Source organism: Electrophorus electricus, chromosome 2, assembly GCF_041902795.1.
Source record: "Electrophorus electricus isolate QZ-2024a chromosome 2, ASM4190279v1, whole genome shotgun sequence".
Classification (NCBI taxonomy): domain Eukaryota; kingdom Metazoa; phylum Chordata; class Actinopteri; order Gymnotiformes; family Gymnotidae; genus Electrophorus; species Electrophorus electricus.
Window position 1 is genome coordinate 3,420,001 of NC_137498.1, and position 12,953 is coordinate 3,432,953.

Below are 12,953 nucleotides of genomic sequence, written 5' to 3' on the forward strand. Positions count from 1 at the left end.
ACACACACAGAGCAGAGCGTAACCCAGCTGCCTATATGGGTTCGTACATTCGGTCGTGTTTTATTGGTGGGTTTACAGGGCGTTTAAGAGCGTTTATTCGGTATCATCTTACCGGTCCTCTCTTTCTTTCAACAGAGCGCGCGTGCGGTTTCAGTTTGAGCTAGCCGTTGGCGTGCTGTTTAGGAGAAGTCATTGATTCAGTCGATCGCCTGGTGCCAGTTGCCATGGCGATATTACAGAATGATTATCAGTTGAATAAGGCTTTCAGGCAGTTGCATTAAAGCTATTTTTAAGCACGCGTATATATATATATATATATATATATATATATATATATATATATATATATATATATATATATATATATATATATATATATATATATATATATATATATATATATAAAAATGACACACTGCCTGGCCAAAAAAAAAGGCTAATATTTCGTTGGACTACCTTTAGCTTTGATTATGGCACGCATTCGCTGTGGCATTGTTTCCACGAGCTTCTGCAATGTCACATTTATTTCTGTCCAGAGTTGCATCAATTTTTCCCCCAAGATCTTGTATTGACGATGGGAGATTGGGACCACTGTGCAAAGTCTTCTCCAGCACATCCAAAACATTCTCAATGGGATTCAGGTCTGGACTTTGTGGTGGCCAATCCATGTGTGAAAATGACGTCTCTTGCTCCCTGAATCACTCTTTCACAATTTGAGCCGATGAATCCTGGCACTGTCATCTTGGAATATGCCCGTGCCATCAGGGAAGAAAAAATCCATTGATGGAATAACCTGGTCGTTCAGTATATTCAGGTAGTCAGCTGACCTCATTCTTTGGGCACATAATGTTGCTGAACCTAGACCTGACCAACTGCAGCAACCCCAGATCATAGCACTGCCCCCACAGGCTTGTACGGCAGGCACTAGGCATGATGGGTACATCACTTTAGCCGCCTCTCTTCTTACCCTGATGCTCCCATCACTCTGGAACAGGGTAAATCTGGACTCCTCAGACCACATGACCTTCTTCCATTGCTCCAGAGTCCAATCGTTATGCTCCCTAGTAAACTGAAGCCGTTTTTGCCGGTCAGCCTCACTGACGAGTGGTTTTCTTAAGGCTACACAGCTGCTTAGTCCCAATCCCTTGAGTTCCCGTCGCATTGTGCGTGTGGAAATGCTCTTACTTTCACTATTAAACATATCCCTGAGTTCTACTGTTGTTTTTCTACGATTTGATTTCACCACACATTTAAGTGATCATCAATCACGATCATTCAACATTTTTTTCTGACCACGTTCCTTCCTGGAAGATGAAGTTTCCCCACTGTGCTTCCACTTTTTAATAATGCATTGGACAGTTCTTAACCCGATTTTAGTAGTTTCAGCAGTCTCCTTCGATGTTTTCTCTGCTTGATGCATGCCAATAATTGCACCCTTCTGAAACAGATTAACATCTTTTCCACGACCACAGGATGTGTCTTTCGACATGGTTGTTTAACAAATGAGAAGCTACTCACTTCATCCATTAGGGTGATGTGTGTGTGTGTGTTTGTCCTGTTGTAAACTATGGTTTAATTGGGTTGCACTGTGGAGGTGTTCTGACCTTTAATAGTTTAATAGAATAAAAAATATATATATCAGCAACTAACCTTACGAAGTGTGTGACATTTGTTATTTTTTGTGAAACTGGAAAAAAAAAGATCTTTGTAGCATAGAATTAGAAGCCCTTCTGCATTAATACCCGTCCTACAGTGTGGACTCTGACACGTGGAAACCACACTAAGATCCTGTTTTGGAGCCTTTTTCTTTAGGATTGTTCGCACGTGAAGGAGACGTTTAACCGAAACGTATTTGTGACGTGAGGAAGTAAATATAGAATGTTGCGCAGTGGCGTGTACGCCCGCAACAAGGAACCGACCTCGGGAAGACTCTCTGACCACCATTTAGGACTCGCACCAGGAATTCCGAATAATTCTTAGCTGGTGATTTATTTTTTGTTGTTTTCAGTGATGTGGGAGAAGTGTGAGTATTCAGAGCACTGTGATTGGCTGGCGATCACAAGCCTATGTTCCTTTGATACATCTGCTTAGCACCATGCTTGGGAAGCCCTGCGGACTGTTAGAAAAGGCCCCCCCTACACACACACACACACACACACACACACACACACACACACACACAAAGTCATTTGAAATCAACAAAGCTAAATTGGCGTGACTGGCGTTACACACCACGGTAAAACACATTCCGATCAAACCGGTATGAAAATCAGGAACTTTATGTGACAAGTCAAACAGATGACTGACTCATGTCATCGGATTTTGGTGCGCGTTTTTTCATGTTTTAACAAAAATATCTTCCTTTTAAGGAATGCTTTAGTAAGGAATAATATTTAAACAACTGTCCCATGCTGCAGATGTAACGCTTGGTATGTGTGTGCCGAACCATAGGCAAAGACTTGCTCAGTAAACAAATGTTCACTTTATCAAAGTTGCTTTGATGGTTTTTGACACTATGACATTATTCTACAGGAATGGACAGAATCATTCATAGCTATCCTAGAGATTCCCGTAATAAGTGTTGGAATAACGTGTCCGTGCAGTTCTGCCAGTTCTGGCCCGGTTCCTGTTGCTGTAGCAGTGAGGAAGTGAGCCGACTGGTTTGTTCTCCCTGTATTGTAACGGACCACACGGCGAACCTTGTTAATGCCTCTTGGGTTTGGACTTGATTATGTCTGCGTTTAGGTAGAAAAGACTAAAGGGGTAACACACACACACATACACACACATGCACACACACACACACAACCATCAAAGCATGGTCTCTCTCTGTCTCTCTCTCTCTCTCGCTCTCTCTCTCTCTCTCTCTCTCTCTCTCTCTCTCACACATAGACACACACACTTTCATATGTAATAGTAATATTAGTTAGACTGTAATAGTAATATTATATAGTAATATTAGTTATTATTAACATTAGGAATAGCATTACAATAGTTCAATTTAAGCACAATACATTTCTACAGAATAGATCATGATTAGATGCCGTTTGTTCTAAATTAGGAGAAACTGTCTGTACTCTAGGAATGGTTGCCATGGTTTCAGCCCTGCTGAGAGTGGGCATGTTATGGGGTTAACGTAAAACGTTGTCATCTGGGGCTGAATGCATTCTGTGACCGGCGGCACTGATCTGGAAACGGTGAAAGAGAGAGCGAAAACCTCACTCAGTAATTGCAGGACTGATCCCTGATCCCAGCTGCCTGGAGAAATCTCTTCTGCCCTACCGCCATGTCTGCTTCTCTTATGGAAGAATTCCCAGTTACTCCGCAACGGTGCAGTCAACCGTTCCGGTCAAAACTGTTCGAAAGATTTCTTTAGTATTTCTTTAGTAACTAATTCGGTTGATTTTTTTTTTATTGGGTAGATTATACGACAACATTGTTTCATTTCAGGATAAAAAGTCAAACTACATAAATGATGCAATGCCATTATCCGCTACATCTAACTGTCTAACTGTGAAAGTGACTCATCTGTCCAGCAGACGTTTTAAACAGGGCTGGATATTCAACATCAACTTAAACATTATCAGATCAGAAACATAATTATAAATCTTCGGTTTTCCAGTTTTTATAAGTATTCCGCACAAGATGAGACAAAGAAACAACCAGAAAACAGGATAGGGTCATATATTAATTTGCACTTAACATTAGCTGTTTCCATAATCGGAATGTGGTAAAATCTGAACATCATTTTCTCTTATTATTTTCCAAAAATGAATCCCATATCCCCCCTTTTGAAGTTCAACATCCAAACTAAAATAAAATTGGTGATCTAACTATATTTGAAATAAACCTGGAGGAGACTAACCTCTAATTTGCTGGATTTTTAAAAATTGCTGCAGATAGTGAACATCATATTATAAGTTTTGCCTCGGTTTAAACGGCCTATTAAAAGAGCTATCAGAATGGTTTTGCTTGTTATAACAATTAATAATCTCTGTGTTGCAGGTTATAAGATAAAATATGTGATGTCCCCACATATATAATTAAAAACTTATTTAAGAAAAAAGGACTGACCGTTTGTCCAGTTTGCACAGATGAGTAAAGTTTACACGCAGCTTCTTGTTTAAAAATGAAATACTTTTAATTGTTTTTTATTCTTTCAGTCATATTAAATGTTTTAATGATTATTTAATTTGTTGGTTATCAAACATTTGTGTGTTTTCTTGTGAAATCAGCTTGAAGTTCTTCTCATTCAATTCCTTGAACCTTAGAAATGAGCTTTTATGGAGAACTAACAAAGAAAAAGCTTCCGTGTATAAAACAGTGTTGCTTAAAATATAATAAAATGGTATGAAGAACATTCAGTCTGAATGAGGCCCCACAATTGATTGGAAAATTACATTTGACTAATTACAGAAATACCTTTATGCAATTAATTAAATTTAAAAAGGTTCATAAAAACACTTTGGTATCGAACAAATGTCATTAGCCTATAAACAACAGCAGTAATGTAAAAATGAACAGTATGCTCTAAATGCTAGCCAGCACCTCGTATTTAAATGTGAGTTATTGTTACCGCACATGATCTATTTTTCATCAAAATGTAGGTCGTACTTTTATTAAAATTGAATATTTTATATATTCCTTTCCGGTTAATATGTCAATATTAATTACCAAATTAACATTAACGCTGTATGATACGTCCGTCGGGGTCTTTGCCGCACCGTGAAATCCGACGGTCTATATTTAGACCCCCCCCCGCCCCCCCCGCCCCTCCGCCGTAGCAACCGCGGGCTCCTTAGTAACACACCGCCCCGGTGATGAGTGACGGATGGGGTTCATGCGACAGCAAGCTTGGACGAACCGGTGAACGGAGTTCCGCCGCCCCCTGGTGGACAAACGCCAGGCTTGCAGCGTGCTGGTCAGATCTGTGACGGCGGTCCGAGTTCCTGAACGGGTCAAAGACTTGTATGGTTTATGTCGCATCTATAATGTCACTGTGGTTTATGTCATATCTGTCTGGCCTGTGTTTTTATGACTGATCAAAGCAGCTAACTAGCTACGTAAAAAGTGTCATTTTGTTTTGTTTATTAAATGGAGTATTTAATATAGAATTGCCTCTCACTGACCCTCATTGCCCGGTATGGCATACCCAAATCTTCTCGCATCCTGCTCAGACCACAAGCAGGTCTTAATAAAGGTCTCCCAGCCTTGTGAGGTTTTTTTTTCACATGTCCACATGGTGGGTAGTGTGTGTTAGCAGCGTTATCAGCTGATAGCTTTTGTTCTAATCTAAAGCAGAAGTTGCACTCCGGACGTATCTCCACCACGTCCAGCTGGGGAAAAATCGTGTAAACGTCGTTCTCCCAACTACCCCTTTAAGTCGCACAGAAAGGAGGTACCAGGATCCGCAGTGTGATTTGATCGTAGACGCTGTAGACACCATGTGCAACATTCACACAGGAACCAGTGACGCATTCCAACTGGATCTCGGTACCCAACCCTAGTAACAGGTTTTGCCCAGTAAATATCCCTGGGTCAAAGTTGATGGTTTTACTTCACTTTACGTAAAGATTTAAAATCACTTCAGGATGGTGACAATAGCACACGCAGTGACGTCACGACGACGTCCTGTTTCTAATGGCGATTGGCTGGGCTCATGGCATGTTGGGGTCATAGGTCAAAGTATTATTTTAAACATACTCATTCTTTACTTTCTCTCTGTGTGTGTGTGTGTGTGTGTGTGTGTTTAGGTGTTACAACTGTGGAGGCCTGGACCACCATGCTAAAGAGTGCGGCCTGCCACCTCAGCCAAAGAAATGCCACTACTGTCAGAGTGTAATGCACATGGTGTCCCAATGCCCCCACAAGGGGGCGGAGTCACCTTCCAGTTCTCAGGAGCCCCCACCCTGCGCTGCATCCACCCAGCCCCAGGAGGGTGGGGGTCGGTTCGGTTCGTTCCCCCAAGAGCGCCCCTCTCCTCCTCCGGACGAGCCACCTCGACGGGGCGCTCACGCCCAGCGCTGGAGGAAACCTCGAGATTGACTGCAAGCTCACCTCTGAACTTTGACCTTTCACCTCATTCTGAGAGAGCCTGGACCTGGCATTGTCTACCTCACACGCTTGAGTAACAAGGGAGGTCCTCTCTTCCTGTGCAGCTATGGCAACGGTCTTTGGATCTGTGTGTGTGTGTGTGTGTGTGTGTGTTGCTGTCTCAAATAATCAAAACTGTAGTCAGAGAAAATGGAGACTGAGCTGAATGTGAGCTGTAATCGACCTCGTGGTCTTCATCGGTTTACTTTCGTCAGTCCACTCTTACTGAGAATGTGTTTTATTTCATTCCACTCTGTTACCAAAAAGAGTCAGAAACCAGTTGCACGGAATGACGCCATGTTTATGATGTCACGAGCCTCTGTGACATCATAAACCTTCGTGATTACAGCTATGTGTCCTCCAGTTAACCAACAGCTGCTCAGAACCCTCTAACTGAAACACGGTGTGTGTGTGTGTGTGTGTGTGTGTGCTGGTGCACGTGAGCTTGGAGATGCTGGATGCGTGTGTTCATCCGAACCTTCTGTTCGGAGCGCCGTATAACGCCGTATATCTGCCGATCTCTTTTAGGCTGGACTAAACCGTTCTTATATTTAAAGGCATTATATCCGTAGTCTAGGTTCCGTTTGTTTCCTGTCTAGTGACTGACAGTACTACATAAAAAAAACAAAACAATAATGTAAGGCATTAATATATGTGTTTTAAGATTTTATGAAAAAGTATCAAGTTTTAAGTATATGAAAACAATATATATAGGTAGGTGACTGACGCATTGTACAGTGCTAAGGTGGGGTTTTTTTTTGGTTTGTTTTTGTTGATTTTGGTTTTGGTCAGACAGTCATGGACTCAAACCTACCCGGTACTGCTGCAGCCCCTCGACGGCTCACGCGGGTGTCTGACCTCTTCAGTCTGACCCTTTTCCCGAGCTCGTCTTCTGGCCCCTGTGGGTGCAGCGACGCCGTCTCACCCCAGTGCCTCTTAAAAGAGAGTTTATGTCTAAATAGAGTTTATTCAGCGACTCAACAAACCATGCAAAGGGGGCGGAGCAGAGCCCTGTCTCCAACCCACCCCCCCCTGACCATGTCATTCCGTAACCAGACTAAGCCGATTCAGAAACGGCGTCGGAAACACGGGAGCCGTAGCTACGATGGCGCGGAGGCAACGTCTGGAAGCACGGCCCTGCGGAGTGTCGTCGGAGGCGCGGGTTTGGCGTCTCTCGGCTGTAAATGTGAGCTTTTATTCACTGCCATGACGCAGAGTCGTCAGGGCCGTCGCGCGTTATGACATCGCGTCCTTCCCGAAAGCTCGTCCCGGGTGCTGGCTGTACACGAGTAAGAAAAGAGAAAAAGGCGGCATTTCATTAAGGAAAAACTAAACGGATTAACCCAAATGCAACCCCTCACAGTATTTTTCCTTCCCTCTATTTTAAGGAAGAATTTGGCGTTTTGAATTTTAATGCGTTTGTGGAATCGCCACTGTACGGCTTCGGAGAAGCACTCTTGTGCAAAATGACGGATAATATCGCACAATTACTGTGAAAGACAGATACTTCCAACTCAACAGTCCTGCGCCGTTCCCGACGTTTGGCAAAACGTTGGACGCCGTGGCGATCTGGAGCTAACTGAGGCCTCATACAGGATGTTGGTGACTCAGGTGTTGAGACGAAAGCACTTAAAACATCAGAGTGATGGTGGTGGTGTTTTCAGAGTGATGGTGGTGGTGTTTTCAGAGCGAGGCCGCTTAGTCACGTGCTCCATTTTGCTGACTCACTCTTACCCATTTTGCTGACTCACTCTTATCCGTTTTGCTGACTCACGCTAGGCCTCCATCCGTCTAGAGCTCTGGGAAGCTTTCCGCAACCACTCTGAGCCGCACTGGTGTTCCTTGAGCTGAGGGCCCGCCGTAGCATCTCACCTGAAGTCCTTGTTCCACCAGCTAATCAATGACTCGAATAACGCCGCTAATAAAAGGCAATTGGTGATAAGATTTCTTTATTGATTAGCGAGGCGGATGCAAATCTAGCAAGAATGTCTTCAGCAAGAGAGGGGTGTGTGCATTAAATGCACCCATGGAAAGTGTGTGTGTGACTGAAGGCTTTCAGGGGCTTTTCCAATGGAAGAGGCAGCAGAACGTTCAGAACGATCGCCTGTTTCCCAGGCAGCGGTTTCGCCTCGGCGACCCAGAGGAGAGTTCTTCCACACACCACAATGGAACGGAATATACCGGACTGTCGAAAAGGTTCTTGTAAGATCTGAGCTTTTGGCCTCGGAATTCCATAGCAAAGTGGCCCGTTTTGTCAGGAAAAGAATATTGATGTAATTCCGAAGCTCACGTATTCGATGTCGTAGAGGAATGTCGTGTTGGCAGAAGAAGAGGCTTCGTCAGACCTCATAGACTCCGCCAAGAAACCCCCAATTGTTCTTTTGATTTCTAACCTAAACATGCCTCTCTTGTAACGGAAGATTAGCCCAAGATCGCGAAACAAAATCATCGTCTCCTTCTGAACAAGAAATAATGAATCGATTCATTGAACGACTAAAGAAAGTAGTCAACAGAGCTAACGATTACCACGGTGGTTATTAGTCGCACGGTATTTCATGCTTATGTCAGGCCAGCGTCACCTCTGTAACCCCTTCAGACTTTTCAGAGACGTCACACCTCTCGAGAACGGAAGGCAGACAGAGTTTTGCTTCGGGTTTCTACGAAATCGTAGCTCTGCAGCGCTGCTCGGTGTGAACCCATGGCGTTGGCATGGAAGGTCTTTACTGGCTGTAGGATCTTACCACGAGTAAGGTTTCTCAGACAGGAACGAGAGTGATGTCATTACTGGGAGACACACGTAAGAATCAGTGTCCCGAAGCTTGGCAGACATGCCCCGACAGACCTGCCCCAACATGTGAATGTGATCATCTCACAAGACTGGGACATGTCCATTTAGAAAAATCAAACGGCCTTGACGCTAATATCTGTAATCTCCGTAATCTCCGTAATCTCCATAATACATGTTCTCTCAATTATCTCCATAATCTCCATATCCCGAACCAGGATATGGGATAATCTCCGCATCCCGAACCTCCTCTGCACCTCAATCCAGATGCCAACCCTCGGCAATATCCGAGTGGCCAGTAAGTGGCTCCGATGACGCTTCTGACGCGTAAACGTTTCTCTGAATTCGGAACGCTGGCGTGCGCCGATTGGGGCTAAGTATCGACCAAAAAAAAAGTAAAATCCGTCGTGTGTATCCGCAGAAACTGCCGTTGCTCCCTTTTCCTGAGTCTGTGATCTTGTGATTTTGGCTCTGTGTGAATGCTACACCTGATCGTGTGAAAACGCACAGATGGTTAAGGTCAGGCAACTGGAATCCTTCTTTATGGATTATTTGTTAATTAGGACAGCGACTGATTAGGGTCTCAAAGTGAACAAACAAGGCAGAAGTTACTGCAGGACGGTTGACGTTAGCTAACTCACTAGCCACACTTGCTTTCCACTGGTCTTAATATCTTAACTGAGGTGCTCTATACTGTACAACAAACATGTTCATTTTCCTCTCATACATTCTAGGCATTTAAATGACACTTTTATCCAAAGTTATGTCTGAACACAACTGAGAGTTAAGGGTCTTGCTCAGCGGCCCAACAGCTGCTTGAACTGGCAACCTTACAATTACAAGTCAAGTACCTTAACTTCTGAGCAACCGCTACTGTAATTGATTGTTTATCAGTCAGCAAATCTGACTTGGTCACTTTCACTGTGATTTCAACAGCCCAGAGCAGCTCCATGGACTGTACCTTTAAATAAGCCTACAGTTCACTATATTTGTTGAAAACTTCACCTTTTGGCATCTCCCTCATCTAAACATGAGGTATATGTTAAAATACGGAAAACCAACGTTCCGATGAGGTAGACTTTTGGGGTTAGTGCAAAACAGTCCTAAAATGCCACAGTCCAAACCTCTTACCGCATCTTTAATTGTCTAACCCAAATCTGTTAGATTGTCCCTCGTTATCTCTTGGCCATTTTTAAACCCTCCTCTCTTGTGAGCAGAGTAGTGTTTGCTGTGGGATGTGTGTGTGTGTGTGGGGGGGGGTATTCTTGTGTATTGAGCTGGCTCCCGTTCCTTGTCTCGGGACGGGACGGCTCTTCTCTGACCTTATTGAATGTGAAGAAGAAAGAAGAGAACTGCCTAGCAACCACGTGCGTCTCTTCCTGACTGGTTGCTTGGCAAAGCTTCTTTTTTTTTTTTAAATCTTGTGTGTTGACAAATCATTCGGCTGTGTCGAATACACCCTGGAAGGTTTGGAAGTAGACGAGTGAATTTATTTTGGTAGCGGTTGTAAGTACCAAAGACCGGGGGATTACGCATGTGCCACGTGCAGTGTGTTGGTCCTGCCCCGGGCGAGAGGCTATGGCAAGTTGTGTTAAGGGGTTCAACATTGATGTCTATTGCAGATTTGTGACTCTCTGTGTGTGTGTGTGTGTGTGTGTGTGTGTGTGTGTGTGTGTGTGTGTGTGTATAATATAAAATCTGAGAGAAAAGAAAATGGCAGTAGACCAAATCATGAAAATAGCACAGACCAGGACTCTTATTCTGTCAGTGGTCAGGACTCTTATTCTGTCAGTGGTCAGGACTCTTATCCTGTCAGAAGGCACCAATTTAGATATTTTTTTACGCTTTTACCCACGTGTGCTCTCAGGATGACGACCTCTCAGGGAACGAAGCAAATAAACTGATGTTATTCTTTCGGGAAGAACTCACCACTTACTCCGCAAAACTGTTTTGAACACACACACACTCGCGTACCGACCTGTTAGTAACTACCTCTTTGAGTTACACGTAGTTGTTTTTCTTGTGGTTTTCTGAAAAAGATCCATGTTTTTTTTCCTTTTCTCTGCATTGAGTGAGTGCATTATGTTTTTTTGTTTTGTTTTGGGGTTTTTTTCAGGATTTTTTTTTTCTTTTTCTTTCTTTTTTTTTAAACATTTTGTTTACAGCCAAAGGCTACCTCATTAGCTCTGTTCACCTCTGACCCCGTGCGACCTGCGTGGCTGACGTGGGGTCAGCGCCGACGCCGAAGACAACCAGGGACGTGTCCGCAAGAGGACAAAAACAGACAGAGCGCCGAGATTCCACCTTGAGATCGTCCCCGGTGCTTTACCGCAGTAAGGAGGCGCTTCAGACGCCGACATGGGTCAGTGTCTCTGTACCCTAGCAGGAGGGCTCTCTCAAAGCCCTGACTACAATATTTAATGATAGAATTTTACAATCTCTCATTCTTCAAACTGCCTCTTAATTTTTTTAAGGTTTCAAAAGTATTATTCTACACTGCAGATAAATATACTAAGACTGTTTTAAACAAACTGTGTTGGGCTGAGGAAAATATGATTGTTTTTTCTGTGTGTTATAGTCTCACAGTACTGATGCTAGACCATGGATGCTCGTTACTATGGATACAGTTCATAATCTTAGGTGGCCTTTAAAAAAAAAAGGGAAAAAACACAGAATTGTGGGGAAAAGATGGTGACCTCTTCTCTTGTAAACAGCTGTGGGTTTTTGGGTTTGTTTTGGTTTTTATTTTTTGTTGTGACATTAATATTGAACAAGAAATGAGTAGTTTTGTACTAATAGTCTGTTCACATTTGTGTAAGATTCTTGTTTTTATTGTCAAATGCTCCAGTATGGCTGTTGAAGGTGTTGGCAGGTGGTACACTGACCCAAGTGTGCGAACACGCGTGGTTCTGTTAACTACTGAGGCCTGTGTCTCGTCGTGGGGACTCCGGGCTGAGACCAAATATAAACCTGAAATAGGTTTTGAATAAAATAAAAATATTTTGGGGAAAAATTAAAAGAAAGTTTTGAGAGTAAGAAATCAGTGGCTCGACTCCTCGGTTGAACACGGGTGAGATTTTCTTTTAATAATGTTCTAATTTAAATGTGTTGTTGTTGCAATCTTAGCGTGTCCATGTTATAACACTGGAAGTATTGAATTTAAGGAAAACCCAGGACCAACTCAAAAGATGAACAGAAATCATGTCCAAATGTTTCGCCCGCCCCCCACAGACATGAAGAGTTGGTGGGTTTTTTGCGTGTGTGCGTATACCTCGGTCTACATGACAGATGTTGGGATTAGAATTAGGATTAATCTTCTGTTGTGGCAAACACTTGATTACTGTCTTCTGCCTTATATATCACGAACAAAACCTGATTAACGGATGAATGTTGGAATCAAAAAGGCTGACCGGCGTTTTGATGTACACCGATCTGGATAAAGTGATGACAGAATAACGGAAATGAATCGACAATGCGCTTTTTGTTAACGCACAGGGAAAATGTATCTTAGTTGTGCGTTTTATTACGCTCCATGAAGTCGTAACAGGATTATACGTCTTCTGTCGGTGCCCATAGCTGCCTTCACCCTCGATTCAGTCAGACCACTGGTCGTCTCTTTAGACATTTATGTTAAATGATTCTCTCTCACTGTAACCTCATTATCTGTTCTACCCGTTTGGTATGTGAACATTTGGATTTTTTTGGTTTTGAGCGTGTTTAACTGTTCCATCTCATTGAAATTAAACCTGATATAATGTAATCGCCATAATGTTGTCGTTTGTAACTGCTACCGTCTCCATGTGAGAGAAAACGGTAACGTTTTGCCTTTATCTTGTTTTAATAGATTTTTAAATCTGTGACGAAGTTTGAATTCCTCGCGGTTAAAAGATTTTTTCTCCAAAAATAACAAAAAGGTAAAAGTTTTACAAATAAGAAAAAAACCCTCATAATATATAGTGGGTTTTATAATTGTTATTTTTAAATGTCAAAACAATCATTACGGGTTTTACCCATGACTGGTTGTAGAAAAAAATGTCTACACATTGGCAGATTATAAAAACAACCGGTAACCTTT

The 12,953-nt window shown here is 42.9% G+C and overlaps 1 protein-coding gene across 3 annotated transcripts in view; it reads left to right on the forward strand.

Annotated features, from left to right (window-relative positions):
- lin28b (lin-28 homolog B (C. elegans)) overlaps positions 1 to 12,638 on the forward strand; it is a 29,952-nt gene extending 17,314 nt beyond the window's left edge. For all 3 annotated transcript variants that reach the window (XM_035529465.2, XM_081695412.1, XM_081695411.1), the window contains one exon: positions 5,754 to 12,638. In XM_035529465.2, coding sequence (XP_035385358.1) covers positions 5,754 to 6,045 — 292 coding nt within the window. In that variant the 3' untranslated portion in view covers positions 6,046 to 12,638. The remainder of the gene's footprint in view (positions 1 to 5,753) is intronic.
- The last annotated feature ends 315 nt before the right edge of the window (positions 12,639 to 12,953 follow it).